The following is a 20644-nucleotide window of genomic DNA, read 5'->3' on the forward strand; positions in this document are numbered from 1 at the left end:
AGAATGCCAAAGACACCACGAGCCTCAAAAAAAAACCAAACAAAACAGCAATGCAATTAATCTTCTTCACATAATCCATTCCAAGCTCATACACCTCATTTAAAAGGGGAACAGGTACCACCACATAAAAATAGTTCTAAAAACAAATAGTTTGAAATATTTAAAATGCTTTGAAATTAATTCTTTATTATTAAAAAAGAATGCTTTCAAACATCAAACAAATTAGCAAAGCATTTAAAAAAATACATTTCACTATTTCCATTTTATCAATAATTAAAAACAAATAAAAATAGACTGTATTTTAAAATATTTATACATGCTAAAAACAATAAAACCTCTTTAGCTTTATTCCTCCTTGAGTGCATACATGACATCGTCCTGGCTGAGGTTCAGTCTCACCCTCATGTGCAGATATTTATTGCTGGCCTCCACCAGCAAGAGCCTGCAGGCACCAAGTCTTGAACAAATTGCCATGGTTTCTGACACTGTGGGGCTCTGCAGGCCTTCCATCCTGCACAAGGCCACGTGGTGGTGGTAGATCTGTTGAAAGAGAGAAAAAGCACAGGTTATGTTTACTGCCTGCTGCAACTGAATGAGCCAAGGTGACAGGGAGAGAAGCTGCCTTCTCCCCACATCCATGGGAGGAGACATAAAGAACTCCAGCCTGTTCAGATGCTGTAATTTTATACAAAAATGTTTAGAACTGCATCTTTCTATAAATATTAATATTTAGCTTCCACTCTACTCATGACTACTCCAGAGTCTTCACAGCTCTGCTAGCACCCCATATTTTATGGATCTACTAAAAAACCAAAGCTACCAGTTATTTATCTGCCTCTATGAAAAAAAACAGTGATGCACAAGTTGGAATCAACTTTCAGTTTTCCTCTCTGGACTCCTGCCTGATAATTTCAGCTTCTCTTTTATTTTCCCTGTTATAAAGCATGTTAGAGGAGAAGCATGAGATGTTTTAACATGCAGGCCAATAAAAATAAAACCACCTTGTGATCCAGATCACTGGTGTCAGTAACCAAAAAAGCCCCATACCTGTTGAACTGTTGCCTCCTCAACTCCCGCCCTGCGAAACTCTGCCAAAATTGCTTTCAAGAAGATTTGTTCGTGCAACGAAGCATTTCTGAGTCAAAAAACAAAACAGACAAAAATCCATCTGTGAAGTTCAGAACCTATGAAAAATCAGGAGGAAGTCTGGAAGGGAAATTTCCTTGGGAGCTACATATTTAAACACAGGGTGGGCAGTTTATGCCACAAGTGGCCATTGTATCACAGCCTGCAACTCTGGCATCACAATTTTCATTATTGAAAAACTAGTGCTGTGAAAGAGACACAAAAGCAAAGGAAGTATTTCTACCTGATTGCATTGACATAGGGGGATGAGAACATTTCATCTATGGCTTCAGTGATGTGGGCCATCCTGACTATCTCCGGGGCTCTCTTCTGCCTGGCGAACTCGCAGATCTCCGTGGCCCTTCTGCAGATATCCAGGCACCGCCGCGCATCCCCGGACAGCGCTGCCACCTGCAAGTGAACGGGACAGACCCGTGACATTTCCAACCAGCTGGGGAAAGAGTTTAGCAAGAATCAACAGACAAACAAACCCCAGACACCCTGAGCACCCAGCAGCAAAACACATCTCTGACCTACCTTACTACAATCCTCAACAACAAAACTTACTGACCAAAACCAACATCTCCCACATCATCCACACCCCCACCCTGATCTGGTCATCATAAATTCAAGGCTGAACTTTTCTTTGTAACAAAGAAGTCAGGGGTTAAAAAAAAAATTAAAGGTGTGCAGAGTTCACTTCAACACCAAAAGTTTTCAGAAATATCAGTTTAATTTAATCAGTGAAGACCTTTACCATAATCCAGGTTCATGCAAAAGGAAAAAAAAAAAAAAAAAAAATGGAAGGTGGGATATGACACCAGAAAACTCAGTTTTTCTATACTCATTAAAATACTGATTTTAAGAGTACACTAATAATGAAGGTCTCAAAGAAATATCCAGGATTTACACATCCATTTACAGTTACAAATGCCTGAAAATTTTTAGGTGTCTGAAATTTCTGAAACTAAACACTTGCCAAAACCCCAACTGTGCTTTACAGTTTTAATAAAGCTATGAACATTCACCACATACTAGTACTGGCCTAGTTTTCCCAGCAGATGCTGGTAATATACAAAAGCCCTAGAACCCAGCTAGGGCCAAGAATGAGAAACCTGTAGAAAATCTAATTGCAAGGTATATTTCTATATTTTCTGAAGAAAACTCATACTAGAAAAACACTGCAATTGTTCCCTCTGCAAAACCATCATTATTACTCTTACAGAGAACTGGTTCCTTCACAACAAAATACATGCTTGTATTTACTTCTGACATATTTATAAGCACTATTTTTTAATCCTACAATGATGTAGGATGCTTTGACATAATTTTAAAAGATTACTTTAATATAGAGCTGGTAATATAACACATTAGCAATGCACATACCTCTATTAGAGAAGCTACTGATCCCCAATACATTACTTACATTTTGTACAAGGGAGTATTAAGACTTGCAAACAGAACAGGTATTATCTATTATGACATGGCACTAAACATCTTGAGAAATAATATTAATAAGGCTATTTCCACTGCCACTGGCATGCTATCTTTTTCAGGATTCTCCAATGACTCACATTATGCTAAACAGTGGAGACAGTTGACATCTCATCATCACGACTCTTGTCATGCCTTCAGCTCTTGGAATATACTGCTGCCTTCTCAGTGTAGGTGGAAAAAGCAAGGACACTGCTCTAGCAATGTCTTGTGAGAAGATCCCCTGAATAAAGTATGATCTAATTGTGCCCCACTTGCCTCCAATACAGAACACAACCACAGAACCAGGTCTAATAGCTGTTACAAAACTCTCCCTGCTGTCCCCACACCTTTCACCTGGTGCAACATGAAGGACATTTATCTGCTCTGTGCTCACCTTTCTGGAAACCAGCTGAACTGCATCCTCTTCAAATGCCTTCACACCCTTCAGTCTGGATGAAACTATTTGCTGTAACTGTTTGTAGGTGTAGGGCTGAAAGGACATTCTGGTGAGACCCTACAACAAATGACACAACACAGTGAGAAGTGTTTGTGGTGCTGGAAAATTCTCAACTACTCAAGCATGGCCTGTGTGGTTACTTTTACTTTTTCTGGTAGGAGAAATCAGTCTTTCACTTCCTTTCCCTGCTAGTGACATGCTTTGATCAATCACATTTGTGAACCAAATGTACAAATTCACAAAATTATGACTCAGTGAGGACCACTGGCTGGAACTCCCCACTGAAAGGCCCGAGGAGCAAGTGACGCTGCTATCAGAATTCAGATTTCTCTTATCAAAAACTTTTAAATAAATCAGAGCTCCCCAATACAAAAATATTTTGACTACATCTGTCTACACTTTATTTTTTAATACACCAACAGTAGCAGCTGTGGAAAAATATCAGTTTCCTTTAGCAAATCTGTGTATATGTGTGTTGACTTCAAGTTAGCCATCAGCCAAGAATTAAAACTTTGTTTTGGCTCAAGTTAATAAGAACTGCCCTCAGATTAGAACAATCTATGTTACAGATGATGCACTGCCTTTCATCCTACAGGAGACCTGAGTTCTGAATTTCTTATGCAAAACTTCTCTTGTGACTATATGGACTCAGCTGATCTGCAGTGGGTTTAGTGGGTGGGGGAAAGCTATTCACACCCTGTGGAGCTGTTTTTGAGTCATGGAAGGATACAGGCACAGAGCACTGTTTTTGCATATCACTTTTCAGTGCTGTGGTGAGATGACCGAGGAAAATATATTAAAAACAAGTGAAGAGTGCATTCAGTTTTCTTTGTTGGATACTTTTATATAATCTACCAACTGATAAAGGCAAACAGAGAAATAAGTAGGTTCCTGGAATGAAAGGGGAAAAAGGAACAGAAACCAGAAGAGAATTCTTCTGAACTCCACAGTAAGCAGCTTAACGATAAAGCACAGCACTTGATTATCCAGATCTTAATATATTTCAAAAGGCATCCATGTTCTTATTTCATTCTTACAAGAACATAGTGTACATACACTGCATAATACATGATTAGCAAACAAGCTCATGAACTTAGTTTGCTACGATTTATGTGCTCATTATCAACCCTCTGGAGAGAGAATTATAAGAAACATTGTTCAGCTTCTGATATAACCAATCCTACTTTTCTCTTGGATTGCCTTTGATTGCATCCAGCATTTAATCTGTTCTCCTTTTATGGCATAGCAACAGAACTGCTAGGACATACCAGCCTGCTTGCTACTCTGTTCATCATGATTCTCTCTGGCAGGTCCATGGTGTTGGCAATGGCCAGGATGATTAGCTTGGAGTGCCTTTGGGTTGGCCAGTCAAATAAATTGTACATCACGTTCTGCTTCCGGGTCCACAGCAGGTCAAGCTGCAGTGATAAAGAGAGAAGAATCAGACTGGAAAAAAGAATGGCCTCTTATTTGCAATACCTGGTGGGGGTTTGAGAACCAGCTCTGCTACAGAAGATTTCTCATGTGATTCTGAACAAGCCATCTCTGTTGCCTTTCCTTTATCCATCTACTAATAGGACTGCATTTGCTGAATCAGGGCTCTAATCTCTTTTGGAAAAGCACAGTTCAACTGGATGCTTGAACAGTAAATGTTAAACTGCTGGAGTTTTACAACACTACTGTGATACTAATACTACATCTAATAAGATTAAAAGGCCCTCCAAGTGAGAACCTGAATTAGCTTACAGCAAAAATAAGAGTGCATATGATTATTATTGAACATAGCACATTCAAGGGTTTTTCAGAATTGGGTGTGACTTATTACTCTGTGAGTTTTCCCACTGGAAAAGCAGCAGCTTCCAGACAAAATACAGTTGAATCCCCAGGTATTTAGAACTGACAACTTATTCCATGTCTTGGAATAAAACCTGTATGGATCCAAGGCAGAGAGCAACATGGCAACAGGATACTCAGCCTTTTTAGGAAACTGAATTTAAATACGTAAGAGGAACCATTTGCATCTCCTCCCTCCTAAGTCTATTCCTGTTATATCACATGTGATACACTCAAAGCATGCATAATCTTCCATCTACTAAAAACTCACTTCTTACAGTCCTTGGAGGAAAGAAAAAGGATTCTTTGTCTCACCTCATCCACTATCAGCACTGTTGTCTTCCTCTTTGGTCCAGGTGTACTGAACAGCTTTGCCAGCAGTACTGCAGCATGGGTTGCTGTCACCTTCTGACCTGTCAAGAACTGCACAAGGATTGAACAAATATTGTAGGCTAATCACACCAAACCCCAGGAAATAGAAAGTTTGACACCATTCAACTTTGCCTTTCCTTAACAATCAACACCAAGCATCTGGATTTTTTTTTTCCATGTGGGAGTGAAAAAAAAAGAAGAAAGTAGCTCATAAGACACTCTGGTCTACCACTAACTGCCCAAAAAGAGAAGAGAAACAAAACAATGCATAGCTAATAAAAAAGAACCACAGAATTCTCTGCAATCTTAGAATCATTAAGGAATCCTGAACACACCCAGTCTAGAAGGGCTCTAAACCCAGCATATCTCTAGGGTGTCTTTGAATGCACACACCTACTGAAAACCTAAGTCAGCTGACAAGAATAGCCTGACTTGAGTAATCTTGGACTGCTATTAAAATTCTAATGAATCATCAGCAGGATCTATAATTAAATTTATTCAACTGTGAGCTAAAAAAAATACCTGCTATACCTTTTGCAACTACATGGCAGAACAGATGAGCTGACTGTACATTACCTCTTGCAAGTCCAAAGATATCCAGAAATCAAAGCATGACATTTCAAAATTACACTGCAGTTGCTGAATCAATTGCTCATCATAGTGCAAAGTCGAGGGATAAAGCCAAATGGGGACTGCATTTGAAAACTGCATTTCTTTTCTAAAATCTCTTATTAACCTAAGATTTGATAATTACTAAACAAACCAGAGCACGAGGTTAATGTATAATCTCTACTTGTTTCATGTTTCCAGTTCAGTCAGGACAGTTCAAATCAGTCACAGAAAAGAGCTGAATCCCAGAGAACCCTGATTCTACAGCCCTGGAGCTGAGTATCCAGTATACCATGGAGTTCAGTTGCTGTGGTGGAACTGCACTCTTACTGTACCCAGATATTTAACCCTATCTCTTTCATCTGTCCAGGGCCTCCAGTCCCTGTTCCATCTCTAACTTTGCTACAGCAGTATCTGCAGAAGGGAAGCTCCAGAATTTGCTTCAGTCATGCAGAGAAATATCAGCAAAGTGGATCTTGACCTGCAGCAATCAGGAGAGCAGCAGCAGCCTAGCTCTTAGTTAGGGTTCTTTGACACTAGCTGAGGCAAAGGAACTGGGGAAGTACGTGGTTCATGTGACTTTGTACTCCCCTAAAGGATATTTCTAGGCTACCTTGGAGTTCAGGACCAGTGGGGGGCAACAGATTGTACTTCCAAAGGCCTATTCTTTATTCATTTTGAGATTTTATGCTGAATGGGATAGGAACAAAGGATGTTAAAATGCATTCACACTACCATGAAATAAGGTAATTGTCAGGAAGCCTCTCACTATGCTAAAGAAACACAGTGGCCTGGTCTCAGCAAATCCCTCAGCAAGAGGGATCCCCTGTCTAAGCTGGTTTGAGAAAAGGATGCAAATATGCATCCACTATGAGGATAGGGACATTAGAACACTAATGTATGCCATTCCCTGCTCAGAAAGATGATGTCAAACATAAATAAATGGAGCAGAAGTTTATATGAAAATGGAACAGATGCTTCAGGAAACCATTTCATTTCCAGGTCACTGGTTTAAAGTTAGCCTAGACTGAGAAAGCTTTTGAGCAGTTACTGTCTAATGCCTACTGGGTGATCTTAATCCAATTCTCAGAAGATTAATTCCCACCCATACAACACAAGCACAGCCAGATGGATAGTGCAGACTGGCTTTTCCTGAATATCAGAAATAGACTTTTGTTGACAGAGATGGTCCCTCTTTAGCTGAATTACTATTATGACTGACCAATTAACCATTAAGACCCCTCAGTAATTATTCTACTGCTACACAGATTTTCTGTATTGTCACCTTAGCAGTTGAAGCAGATGTGCAAAAAACATTACACCCTAGGAAAATATAAAAAGCTGGTTTAGATGTTTTTTAGATGAGTAGATGCAATAATGCAGCAGAAAGCAAAACAATTCAAGAAGCTGATTAAGGCTTTAATTTAATTATTTCTAATCTGCTCCAAGATACAAGCACACAGTCTCTGGGAGGAACAGGGAAGTATGGATAAGTGCCTTGAATACTGTAACATATCAAGGATCTGATAGTAAAATGTAAGACCTCTTCTTTCAAAAACAGGAGCCACTGAAAACGCTTTACTTACCTCTAATATCTGCACATAGGCTTGGTGAGGGTCTGTCAGCTTCATGCCATTGATCTCCACAAACTGGAATGGTGGCACTTCATCATTTTCTGCAGCTTGCTCAAGACACCGAATTACTTCATGAACAGTTGCAGTTTTACCTGTTCCAGGCACTCCAGAAATGTACATGCACCTACAAAAGTAGAGTACCTCTTCAGCAGCCTGAGCAAAATGGTAACACTCTTGGGATTAATGAGCTGGAATTCCTGACCTCTGACACCAGTCCTGAATACTCCTGACACTTCAGGCAACTCCCTACATCTTACTTTATTTCCAAGCTGGGACACATAACACCTTGGAAGATCATGAGGATTTTTATTATTGCTGAAGCAATTAACAACCTAAAACATTTTATAAATGTAATATACTTTCAAAAAAAAATAGTTTACCAGACTTCTAAAACTGGCCAGTTATAATTTGGTATTTAATTTTAATCTGTAGGATAAAGAAGCCCACATTATTTCCACACACAGTACCACTTAAGGAAGCAAAATATCAGAAAAATTGAGCGAGAAACTATAAATGATGATCACTTTTAAAATACAAATGATAAAGTATAAGGTAAAAATATATCATCTGACTGCTGTTATGCTGTAAGCAGATGTGATCATGGTCACAGTCCTGCCAAACTTACCCTCCTGTACCATCAATAAGTTTGCTTTCCACAAAGTTATAGATATCCTGGAATTCTTCCTCACGACAAGGCAGAGATTCTGGGATAGCAGAAACATGCAGCCTTTGAATTAAAAAAAGAAAAAAAAATTAAAATTGCTGTTCTCTCTGAAGAACTGATGCAAACAAACAGGCAGATGCTCACCTTCTATGTGGAGTTTTCCTAATCTCTCTTACATACTTTTAAATCTGAGCATCAATGTCAAGTATCCCAAAAGGAGTAGCCTAGTCTCTCTCTATGTGCTCTTAATTTATGCAGCAATAAAGATCTATCTGTTTTAACTCACAAACTAGTTATAAGTCAGTGCAGAGGTAGGATAAAACAGGAGAGACTGCTTTTAGGAAACAGAACTAAAACCCAGTTTGAAAGATAGTCAGTCCTGAATGCCTTTTTTTTCCCACTGTGAAGATCTACAGTGACACCTGTAAACCTTTTTCACGCACCAAGAAGAGACAAATACTGTGCCCTTAGAACATAAAGTTAATCAGAGAGGGTCTTTGTTTTTCTAATTTTGCACAGAATAAAGTTACCTAATTCTGAAGAACTTAGCAAGGACTGGTTAAAATAATTTGAAATTGAAAAAGCAGTATTTGCAAATACTAATATTATTTGTAAATCTAGTGTTGTACTGTATATTATTAAATATTCTTCTGGATCAGAACACCATGCATTTTTACCTATTTCATTCTAAATGGTAAAGATGACATTCCCCATTTCAGCACAGCCTACTGCTATGCACACCTGATGCAAACTAAAGCTGATTTTCCTGAGCACAGGTTACCTTAATCTGGCTTCTTCCAGTACACTGGTTGGTTCCTGGGCCACCTGGATGCGCCTGGGAATTTCTGGAGTTGCATTCCGGGGTGTTCTGGGTGTTCCTTTTAAAGGCTGCAAAAAGAAGTTACAACCTCAAACAGATTTTCTACAAACAGCAATTTCTGTTGGGAACAAATCATCAATATGAGTTTCCCAAACATTACTTTTGCCAGAGTACAAGATGAACTGAGAACCAGTATTTACACAGGGGAATTACCAATCAAGCCTTATGGTGTTTTCTTCTTAAGAGAAAAAGGGAACTGGAAAGGGAGTGGTGACAATTACACCTTTTAACTGTCTGAAGAATTTTTGAGTTGTTAGTCCTTTTCTGAAGTGCTGCATAACAGAATGATTTGGTTCTTAAGAAATAGCATCCAAGCCAGTAATTTCCTTGTTTAGGCAGCAGTTTTCTGATCAATATTATCACAATATGCAAATGGTTTCTCTATTTGCATAACCTATTCATATAAAAGATTAAATTAATCCAGATAATGCTTCATTAAAAGCTAAGGGGTTCAGATACTTAACTCCAGTACACAGGTAGCAAGCATTTAAACAACTGGCTCAGAAATAATAAAAATAGCTTTTTTATATGGAACCTTACAGTTTTCCTCTGTGTCTTTGCAGGAGTGTGAACTGCTGACTTTCTTGAAGATTTTGGGGTGCTGAATATTCTGCTGGATTTAGTTTTCTTTTCTGGTGTACAGGGCACATCATCATCATCATCATCATCCTCTTCCTCACTACTTGAAGAGTAGGAACTGTCAGAGTCAGACAGAAAATCTTCCTGGTCCAACATGCTATGAGAAAGAGAAATTACTTGAGCTTTTTAAAAAAACACAAGTCTACACATCACATAGCAACATTTGTACACTTTCAGCTTTTTCTGGAGTTCTTGTAATCAGCAAGCCAAAACATTTTCCACTTCAGCTTCTAATTTTCCATGGCTTCTGAACAGACTGGCTTAAAGGAAGTCCATTTTCTGAAGAACACCATGAGTCAGCTTTATGTTTCTGAACATAAACCAGTTTTACTCAAGTTGCAGTTAAGCTGTGCCTCTAGAACCATTTGCATTTCAATATTAAGCCAGACAAGCTCTCAAGGCTTCAAGCTCTCATGGCTTCCAGCTATCAACAGCAATCAGAACAGGAGATCACGGCAGCAGGGTTTACCTGATCTGCTCTGCAATGAGAGCACTGGTTTTCTGCACACATGTTCTGCGAGAACGAGGGGTCATCACAGGGCTCTGGCTGCTCTGATATCCACCTAAACTGGAAAGAAAGAAAACAAAGCTGATTGTATTCCCTCTCTTTGCATCACACTTGTAAGGACACAGAGAAGGTCTTTCAAACTTCAGGCTCAATTGTTACCACTGTCCATCCAGCATGAATTCTTATTTGTTATTTACAGATGGGCTATGGCATGGATGCTGGCAGCACAATTTCCCTCCTTGCACTGTGTCTTCAGTGCGTATTTGCCAAGGAAAACAAAATATTTGTTGTATTTTGCACTGCCAGACTGAAGGGACAGAGGCTCAGAACAGCTGTGGTTTTATTTTATTGAGACGTGGGGTTTTTTTGCCTGTTAAAGATAAGAAAACAATTATTTCCTTTGGCCATCTCCTTGATTTGCCCTTTGGAATGTATTTTTCTCTTTGTGTTTTGATATTCCTTGGTTGTCTTCCTAAGTGCTCCTTCATCCCTGCCACTAAAATATTTTACTGTTGCTACTAGTTCAAAGTACAAAATGAGATGAATTAGATGCTTTTATTATTTGTTAACAGTTCTTAAAAAGTTTTTTTTATATCTATAAGTACTACTGAAATGCCATTGCCTTATCAATGAAAGGCAAACATTTTCATGCTATGTATAATTAGTGACAAGAGAAGGGTGAAAATCCTATTGCATCCACATCTTTACTCTTGGAAAGGAAGAAGAGGACTGCTTTCTGGCTTCTTGCCACATTTTGCACAAGAAAATCTTTTCCCTTCTTCTCCTCACCTAGTTCATGCCACTTTTAAAGATGGTGTGAAGATATACCTGAATAGCTGTATTTTTTGGGCTTTAATTTCTTTCCTACATAAAAATTAGCATGGAAGTATACAGAAAATTCTCATGAAGACTCTCCTGAGGCCAATCAAACCACTTTCTACAGTTCAGCATCCCTCAACACTTGTCACAAGTCGGGCACATCTGAGCCTTGATAATGGAGTGCAGGGAAACAATTTTCATCCATGTTGATGGGTACAATCACCACGAGAACAACAATCAACATGGCTTCAGTTCCCTTTCATATCATCCTACCATTCCCATTTCCAGCTTCATTTCTCTGCTCTTGGAACCATGAACTGCTTTTCTGTCTGAAAAGTCCAGCCCTCTTTGGATCTCCCTGATCATTCTTTCACCTCCCAATTTTCTAAAGCTTCATCACAGTGCACTTGTCACTGCTAAGGCTCTCCCCCTTCTCTCCTTGTTCTCAACAGGCAAAGCATGGCACATACAGAGACTTCAACTTTTCTCTCCAGAAGTCTTCCATAAATGTGTTTTAAGAGACAAATAGAAATAGAAATACAATAGAAATTCCATACAAAAAAAAAAAAAAAAAGGATAAAAATGCTGTCACTTACGATGGAATGTCATCTTTCTCCTGAATATTCTTGTCTTTATCATCAAAATCTTTGACCTTAGTGTAGGGGGACAATCGCATGGTGTCACTGAACCTGCGATGGTGCTCTGCACTCTGAGATGTTGACTTGGATTTATCATTGCTGCAACGAATCTTTGGTGGTGAGCCTAAAATGTCATTTGTGAATTTTACTTTTCTTTTAGTGGCTGATGGCTCTGATGGTGCTATGGCATCACAATCTTCATCCAAAAGACCCAGAACTTCATATCCTAGCAGCCTGCCTTTGGACTTTGTGGGACCTAGAAATGAAAAGCAAAATTAACTTTTGTCAGGCTTCAATATGGCTGGTTTGGTTAATTTTCAGAAGACATGGTACAGCTGGTGCAGTGACTGTTGTTTAAATGAAAGCAGATGGACATTTCACTCCAGGAACAAGGAAGTGGATCACTAGAAGGCACTTCCTCTGAAAAATTACTAAACAGGAGGACAAAGAACAACAAATGGATTTTTGTCAGTTTTGTAACCCACCTCCATCACTTAGAACTTTACCTCCATGTTGAAAATACTGCATATTACATAGGATCAAATGTGCTTATTCAACTAGCTGAATGCAAACATTTTAGTACACAATTACTCAGAAGATTAAAGAAAGTGGGACATTCTTAGGTCAAATGAGGTTGATTGGCAGCATTTCAATCAATAAGCACCTTCATTTATATTTATCAGATACAAATAAAGCACTTGTGGCAGCAGTTGGATATATACAGTAGAGTGCTTGAAACAACAGACAAGACAAACAAGTGATGTGCCTACAAGGTTTGGGCTGATCCCAAAGCATGAACAAGGTAGCTAAAGACATTGATGTTGAATGTTAACAACAGTTTGAACCAGCCAAAAGGGAGAAGCACAAAACATATAAGAACTACTGAATGAACAGAATATTGCCATATACATACTGTTTAACTCCAGCTTCTTCCTTGCTGTTGGGGTTTTGATGTCATTATTAGCCACTCTTTGAGAATGCCTCTCCTTAGAAAGGGAGGACTTGGAAGAAGAATGTTTGGATTCTATCCCCATATCAATCTTTTTTGGTTTTGTGGCACTCCGAACAACACTCTCTGTCTCTTTTTTCTCAGGTGTAAATATGTCTGAAGGAATAGATGCTTTTGAAGAGTTTGTGACGACACCTCTTGTCTTATTAGCTTCTTTCAGCTTAGAGAATGTGTCCGGGGACAAAACCTTAAAGCACTTCCCATCCCAAGACTGTTTGACATAGAAGGTTTGTTCCTTGTTTAATGTAATAACAGGCAGCTCCTCACCCAGATGTAGTGGTATTACCTGCAAAAACAGGAAATATTGAAACACACATACATTAACATTTACTGTTAATTTAGAATTCAGCAATTTTCTATTCACAGATCTTATTACTGTAACTCATGCAATTCCTAGTTTCTAATTTACAATAAGGGCTGTTGTTGTTTCTTTGTTCCCTCCCTGTGTAGAACAGTTGCAGTACATACCATGATGCTTTTAATAATGGTCTCTGCAGCTATATCGGTGTCATAGCCAAGAACTTGATCAAAAAACACTTCCTGGGCAGAAATCTCTCTTTTAAGCATCTTCCTTTTGTTCTGAGGTATCTCCTCCAAACGACAGAACCAGTGCACAACTGCGCGCTTGTGCTGAGCACCTGCAACAAGGAGAGGAAGTCAGGGAACATCAGAATTATTGTGTCACAAGTGGTGCCAGACTTCAGCTGAAATGCCAGCAAGGGTAGATTTGCAAGTCCCATTTTCTAAGTTAAATTAAAATGTCTGAGTTGAGAATTTTAAGGGCTAAGGTAATACCTGCACAGGGTCTTAATCACAAAAATACCTGGAGACCAGCTCCAGACCACTAGTTCCCTACCACAGATAAAGAGGTTTCTTATTTGCATAGATGTGATCTCCTCAAACCCTGCTAACTAAAAGCAGCGACATAAAAGGAGAACTGAGAAATTTCAGGATGTTATTTGTAGTGCCATTGCACTCTGAAAAGCCAGAACCATTTTTTTCACTGGCTGGCAGTGAATATTGCTGATGAAATATCTTGTCTTTGAGGCAGTTTTACTCGTTTCATTCGAGCATGAAACGAATATTCAGTTGTGCAACAAAAAAGTGCATTAATAAACAAACAAGATGGAATTATGTGTATTTATGTTTTAAAAAGGTAAAGAATATTAATAACCCTCAAAGCAGTATTCTTATGGCACCACAAAAAGTTGCTCAAAGTAATCAGATACAGCCAATGAGTAGCTCCCAATTCAGACTCAGACAATTTTTGTATCACCTACCTCCCGTGATCTGTCTTTTTGTATCTATCTCTGTATAAACAAGTATTTCTACAACAAACAGAAGTAACAAGTCCATTTATTCAACCTTGTACTTTATTTTTAAATTAAAGGCATTAAATGCCTGATGTCTAATGAGATGCAAATTTCAGGGCTGCAGTACTCTTCCTCCATTAAGATTCTCCAATTCCTAAATAAAGCATGAGCTCACATTGTCTTCCTCAAGGACCACTGCTTTTAAAATAGACAGCTACGTAAAAAGACTGTAAAAAATTAAAGTGCTTTAATTACAATGCACTTAAATTTCCATTAATGTATCAAATTTAGCTGAAATTAGCCATCAGTCCCAAATATTTGGGGAGAGCATATGAATACAGATGCAATGATCGCCAAAACCTGATTTTCTTAATAAATTAAGCCAGTGACATAGTGTTAATGCTAACTATAACCCCATGAAAAAGGTAACTTTAAAACATTTTAAGATTTCTCACACAGAATGTAAGTTTTTAGTTCTCTTACCATCTTCATATAAATCCACGAGTTGTGCCACATAAGGCTGATCTGCATTCATCCCTTCTACTAAAATAAAGTCACCAAGCTGTATGCAGGTTTCTGTTTTGCTGCTTTCTGATGTAATAAGGATCCCCCTAGAAAGTAATAGACACAAGAAGAGAATTTCACGTTCTTCATAATTCACCTATCATTAAGCCTGACGTCCTGTCAACTTTACAGTTAATTTTGTCTCTTCTTGCAATGCTTACAACTTAGTTCTCTTATTAGAAGTTTTCATATGTTGTTCAATTAGTTAAAACTTATTCCCAGATTTGGTTAAATGTTTTTGCTTATACGGTATAGAGTTTACAATTCAAGAGCTTAGTGGCAATGCTTTTGTTACATATATTACATATATATGTTACAGTGTCACCAAAAAAAAGCTCAAAACCTTACTCATATTGTCACCGACAGCCATGTTAACCTAAATGATGCCAGAAAGGTACAGAAAAGTCCATTACGTTTCCCTTAGCAAAACAGAAATAAATGATATTTACTTGTACTGGGAGGTCCTCAGCTTTCTGTCTGAACCCAAGGGTTTTCCATACCAGGAGTAGATAAGTTTGCTTTGCTGCCGGGTGTTCATGATTCCCAATGAAAAGCTAAAACAAATAAACAAACACTTTCTGATTATTATTTAAAACCAACAAAAATTAAGAGAGGAAGACACATAGAACTGCTATAAATTCTTTTGGCGGAAGAACGGTGGTTAACACAGAGAAGCCACTTTCCCCAAAGCCCCAGACACTTCTCCCCGACGGATGAAGGAAAAAAAAAGGAAGATATTTAGGAGTAACTTGTTCTTCAATTCCCTTTCCATTCCCCGCGGCTCCCCGCCATGGCGGGGCCGGCTGCCCGCCCTGGGACACCGAACCTCGCTGCGAGGGAGATCACCACCAACGTTTCACTTTCGCTCAATGCTTATGGTTTCGTTTGAGTTTTTAATTCAATTTTTTCCTTTTTCCTAAGTAAGAATTTTGGTCTGTAAAGTCGGGGAAAAGCCACCCACAGCCCGCAGTGCGGTTCGCCGGCCCAGCCCGGGCAGCACATGGCGGCTGAGGGGCCGCTGTGCGGCGGGCGGGACACGGCGGGACCGAGGGGCTGCGGCAGCACCGCCGAGACACGGACCGCGCACAGCCCTGACCCCACACAGACACGGACCGCGCACAGCCCTGACCCCACACAGACACGGACCGCGCACAGCCCTGACCCCACACAGACACGGACCCCGCACAGCCCTGACCCCACACAGCCCCTCCTCACCGAGCCCTCACACTGCCCCGAGCCGGCCCGATCCCCTTACGGAGCGAGGGAGCCTGGAACACAGCACAGCGCTCTATCTGCTCCCACCTCCCGCTTCCCATCCCACGGGACACTGCACAGGACACTGTGCTGAGACATCTCCCACAAAGGAGAATGCCCAGCCTGACCCAGAACTCTCCATCCCTTGTGTCCCCTCACCGCGTCCCGCCGGCTCCGCGATGGAACTTCGCGCCAAAGCGCGCACGGAGCCCCGCCCCCGGCGGCGCCCGCGCACGGGGCGGGCGGAGCGCGGCCCCGCCATGTTTGTGCCGGGCGGGCGCGGGCAGGCGGCGGCTCCGCCCCGGAGGCGGAAGGGGAAGCGCGGAGCGGAGCGGCGCTGAGGGGAGCGGGCTGGGGCAGTGAGCCATGGCCAACCGCACGGTGAAAGACGCGCACAGCATCCACGGCACCAACCCGCAGTACCTGGTGGAGAAGATCATCCGTACACGCATCTACGAGTCCAAGTACTGGAAGGAGGAGTGTTTCGGCCTCACGGGTATGGCGGCGGGAGGCCGGGCCGGGCCGGGCCGGGGGGAGCCCGCGCTGACGCTGTCCCGTCCCTCTCGCAGCCGAGCTGGTGGTGGACAAGGCCATGGAGCTGAAGTACGTGGGGGGCGTCTATGGAGGGAACATTAAACCCACGCCCTTCTTGTGCCTGACGCTGAAGATGCTGCAGATCCAGCCCGAGAAGGACATCATCGTGGAGTTCATAAAGAACGAAGACTTCAAGTAAGTTGTAGTGTGATTTTTGCCTTGTTGAAGTTGTACCTAGGGGAAGTGCCCAAAACAACCTCAGTGCAGGGTTTAGCTCTCAGTACGCCCTGATAAATTTGCTTTCTCAAGCTTTATTTCTTGCTTTCAAGACTGCTCTCCTTGTCACCTGGCCTGTTGGAAGGGCTCATCTTTGTGGCCTCTGTGATAATAAACGTCTGCCTGAATTATTTGGAATGGGTTGCATTAAGGGATTCATGTTAATCTACTTTTTCTGTAGTATTTTTTCCATTTTTGTCAGTGATAATGCCCCAATACAGACATTATGTATGTAAAGTGTGTATGTGGTTTTGATAGTATCGAGGAAGTGATGGAGCAAAACTAAATGGTTGTTTATTCTGGCCAGTATACTGATTTTCTTCAGAAACTTGTAGGGAAAAAGTTTTTTTTTTAATCCAAACTGCTAAGTGTGCAGGAAGCTGAGATCCATGGAAAGGTTTCCTTTCCAGGTATGTCCGAATGCTTGGAGCACTGTACATGAGACTGACAGGCACTGCCATCGACTGCTACAAGTACCTGGAACCGCTGTACAACGACTATCGGAAAATTAAAAGTCAGAACAGAAATGGGGGTAAACACTCTTATGTCTGTTTAGCAATGTAAATCTTAAAAATTGTGGCATAACCTGTTGACATAAGTTGCCTGTAGTTTAATCTTTACTTTAGCCTCTGGTGTTTATTTTGTCTTTTAAATGCTATTTTTCACCCCCAGAATTTGAGCTGATGCATGTGGATGAATTTATTGATGAGCTACTCCATGAGGAACGTGTTTGTGACATCATCCTGCCTCGACTGCAGGTTGGGAAATGTAGATGGTTATGGAATTCCTAACTGCACCAAGTTCAGTAGCTGGATTGGCTGCTGGCTTATTGTTTAAGTCATGGTTGCCTCCTTAGGTGTTTGTTCTTGGATTATGTGGAATAAAGTTGCAATTTCTCCTAGAAACGGTATGTTCTGGAAGAAGCTGAGCAACTTGAGCCTCGTGTTAGCGCTCTGGAAGAAGACATGGATGATGTAGAATCTAGTGAGGAGGAGGAAGAAGAAGATGAAAAGGTAGGTGAACTGTTTTGGAAAGGAATAGTTGAAGCTGAACCCCTTTAGGACACTTCATAATCTGTGACAGATATTTGAGGGGAGGCAGCAGAGGGCTGCTGACAACTCTTTCCTCCCCTCATAATATATTTTCATATAAGCAGCATGTGAGAACTTGGACCATGAAGCAGCTCTCAGGTTGCCATGTCCTCCTGTCTCTTGAATCCCACAAATCTGTATCTGTTCCATGTTAAGCTTATTTAAATCAATTGATTTACATGCATATGTAATGGAGAGAACTAAAGGTGATGATGGAACATCCTGTTACCATCAGGAAGGTACAGTCAGTGCTGCTGTACTTCTTCAGAACCAAGACGATGAGAAATGGCTGTTTGAATTTCCAGTTGGCAGTTTTGGGCAGTACCACTGACTCCTGAATAAGAAATACTTGAGGATGGGGAAGCTTGGCTGCCTGACTTCAGCAGTTTATATTCGTTGTTCAGCAGTCTTTACTGATAGTATGAAACCTTGCTGAAACAAGACTTACAGATCCTCCCCACACTGGTTTACAGCTGGAGCGGATCCCGTCTCCTGACCACCGCAGAAGGGGCTACAGGGACCTGGACAAGCCCCGCAGGTCTCCGGTGGTGCGCTACCGGCGCAGCCGCAGCCGGTCCCCAAGGAGGTGAGCTGACTCTTCCGTGACCAGTGTTTATACCTGTTGTGCTGAGATGGCTGGAGCACAGCAGTGAAGGTGGCAGTTCAGCCAGAACCTCTCACGTCTCCCAGTTCCTTTAGCATTTCCTGAAGTGAGGAGTTTCAGTGCACAGCCACAGTCAATCCCTCTGCCTGTTTCTCCAGTCATTCTCTAACTCTTGAACGATGATGATATTAAGGAGAAGCAAGTGCTTTGTTTTCATGTAAGCCAGAGGCTGTAGAGAAAATCCTATTAATTGCTCTTACTGATATAAAACCAGGAAAAATTAATCACTAAACTCTTGCTCACTGCATGGTCAAGTCCTAAGCAGGTCCATGTGTAGCAGGCCAAAAACACTAATGGGAAGTAAAAGCCCTGGTGTTGCTGCTGAAGAACATGGCAAGTGAAATAGCTGTCCTGCTAATGATTTTTAGTGATTTTTTGCTTTTCTCCCCCAAATGCAGGCGCAGTCGCTCTCCGAAGAGAAGAAGGTACTCTTTAATTCTGTTATTTAAGCTGAGCAACGTGCATTTGTAGTACAGCTCTCTTACAAGCTGCCTTTCCCTCAGCCCATCACCGCGCCGGGAGCGGCATCGCAGCAAAAGCCCGAGACGGCACCGGAGCAGATCCCGGGAGAGGCGCCACAGATCAAGATCTAAATCTCCAGGTATTTCTGCCACTTTCAGAGTAACTCTGGCAAGTCCTTATCAGCAGCACATCCACTGCAAGAAAAATCTCTCTCACCGTATTGAGATGGCAGTGTAGCTGTTAAATCCAGCTGATAAAACTGCTGCTCACATGAAAGCAGAGCTGGGGAATTCCTTTAAAGGCTGCAAAGCTGTCTTGAGTAAGTTTCAAGACACTTGCCAGGAGGTTAATTTGAGTGCCTGGTTATAGCTAGAGTTGTTCTGGCAATATCCAGCACACTTAGTCATTAGAAGCAGATTGCATTAGCAAAACAATGAAGAATTCTAGTGCCAGTGGAAATAATTACTGGCTTTTTATCTCACAGGGCATCACCGTAGTCACAGACACAGAAGTCACTCCAAATCACCTGAAAGGTAAAGGTTTAGCCTGTTTCTTAAGTGCAATTTGGGAATTAAAGATAGGTTTTACAGTGTTGGCTTTTTGTTTTTTCCATTTCAGATCTAAGAAAAGTCACAAAAAGAGTCGGCGAGGGAATGAATAACAAACAAAACCCAGCCCACCATTTAAGGACCTTGAACTGCAGTCTCATGCTGTCCTATTTGTTCTACAGGACAGCTGGCTCTGTACTGGCTGCTTTAGCAGTCCCTTTCCTCAATCTTTCTCATTTTGTTGTCTTGGATTTTTTTATTAAAGGTAAGCCAAGGATACTTTTTATGTAGTTAGTTACTCATCCTTGTGATAGAATTTGAAGGTTGTTTTTTAATTGTTGAAGCCTGCTATAACTTAATGAAGAGCAATAAAGAAAAGGAAGGTTTGTCTTTAGAGGCTCCTGGCTGTTTCCTTCGTAATAGTTTGTTGAGATGTCTCTGGTTGAAGCTGGCTTCATTCTCAAATCAGGGCATTGTTTTGTTGAACTGTCCTGCAGTCAGGTGCCAAAGGAAGTCTTCATTCAGTCACAAACACTGCAGGCCTCCCAGCCCTGGCCTCTCAAAACTGCAGTACAGGAGAGGAAGAAAGGCTGTCACAATCCAGTGTGTTTACTAAAAGCTCCCATGAAAGTGCTCTCCAACACGTGACTGGCATTGGGTGCTTTGTAAAAATCACCCTTCAGGGTAATCTGCTGCTTCTGATGATGCCATCAGAGAGTTCAGAAGGTTAAAGTAATTTTGGAGTAAGAAGTTCAATATATTTAAAGACAATACACCACTACTTTGAGCACGGTTTGTTGCCTCCCTGTGACTGGGCACAGAATTTGACACCATGATGTTCAGATCTACCTTCTCTGAGTGAAATTAGCTTTTTAAATTTAGAATAATTAAGCTCTTATTGAAGATATAATTATCCTCTTACTGCATTTGAAATCAGTTGTGTTAAGCCCTTCTTCAGGAGCAGGGACAGGCAGATTTATCCCTGAACTCTGCATTTAGGGCTTCAGGATTCTCATATTGCCCTGGGAGTGCTGACAACACAAATAAGTGTGCCTAGTGAATTTATGGAAAGCCCTCTTTAAAATTGCTTCCCAGTACAGCCTAATTTTTCCAGGGTATTTCCATATTATTTTGCAAAGCTGATAAACAGAAAAGCAGGTGTGCTCTTCCTTCAAGTATAATATACACATTGGCTGTGAACAGCACATGCAACAACACCAGCATGGAGACAAATAGGTCTAGTGCTTGTACCACTTGTTAAAACTGCTCATCTTT

At 41.0% G+C, this 20644-nt stretch overlaps 2 protein-coding genes across 2 annotated transcripts; one reads left to right on the forward strand and one right to left on the reverse strand.

The window, feature by feature from the left end:
- Window positions 1–166: 166 nt before the first annotated feature.
- ORC1 (origin recognition complex subunit 1) lies at window positions 167–16083 on the reverse strand. The gene is made up of 17 exons (XM_079313869.1): window positions 15954–16083; window positions 14990–15094; window positions 14460–14587; window positions 13132–13301; window positions 12568–12949; window positions 11613–11910; window positions 10159–10257; window positions 9591–9786; window positions 8952–9058; window positions 8132–8233; window positions 7459–7630; window positions 5207–5314; window positions 4327–4476; window positions 2996–3115; window positions 1370–1536; window positions 1048–1135; window positions 167–540 (listed from the first exon to the last, which is right to left on the reverse strand). Exons 2-17 carry the CDS (start codon window positions 15076–15078, stop codon window positions 346–348), a joined length of 2571 nt encoding a protein of 856 aa, XP_079169995.1. The 5' UTR covers window positions 15079–15094; window positions 15954–16083; the 3' UTR covers window positions 167–345.
- A 27-nt stretch (window positions 16084–16110) lies between these two features.
- On the forward strand, window positions 16111–19763 carry PRPF38A (pre-mRNA processing factor 38A). Its single transcript, XM_079313870.1, has 10 exons — window positions 16111–16290; window positions 16364–16523; window positions 17015–17136; window positions 17277–17362; window positions 17507–17617; window positions 18169–18281; window positions 18758–18784; window positions 18863–18960; window positions 19306–19354; window positions 19440–19763. The coding sequence occupies exons 1-10, from the start codon at window positions 16161–16163 to the stop codon at window positions 19480–19482; spliced, it is 939 nt and encodes a 312-aa protein (XP_079169996.1). The 5' UTR covers window positions 16111–16160; the 3' UTR covers window positions 19483–19763.
- Window positions 19764–20644: the final 881 nt, after the last annotated feature.

The sequence above is a fragment of the Erithacus rubecula genome (assembly GCF_903797595.1).
Source record: "Erithacus rubecula genome assembly, chromosome: 10".
Lineage (NCBI taxonomy): Eukaryota > Metazoa > Chordata > Aves > Passeriformes > Muscicapidae > Erithacus > Erithacus rubecula.

Bases quoted from the DNA above. Each gene is read 5' to 3' on its own strand.
- PRPF38A (XM_079313870.1), top strand. From the start codon at position 16,161: ATGGCCAACCGCACGGTGAAAGACGCGCACAGCATCCACGGCACCAAC. The intron at 17,618-18,168 runs GTAGGTGAACTG...ACTGGTTTACAG, and splicing joins AGGAAGAAGAAGATGAAAAG to CTGGAGCGGATCCCGTCTCC. The intron at 19,355-19,439 runs GTAAAGGTTTAG...TTTCCATTTCAG, and splicing joins CACTCCAAATCACCTGAAAG to ATCTAAGAAAAGTCACAAAA.
- ORC1 (XM_079313869.1), bottom strand. From the start codon at position 15,078: ATGAACACCCGGCAGCAAAGCAAACTTATCTACTCCTGGTATGGAAAA. The intron at 7,631-8,131 runs GTAAGTTTGGCA...CTACTTTTGTAG, and splicing joins CTTATTGATGGTACAGGAGG to GTGCATGTACATTTCTGGAG. The intron at 4,477-5,206 runs GTGAGACAAAGA...TTATCACTGCAG, and splicing joins CAGTGCTGATAGTGGATGAG to CTTGACCTGCTGTGGACCCG.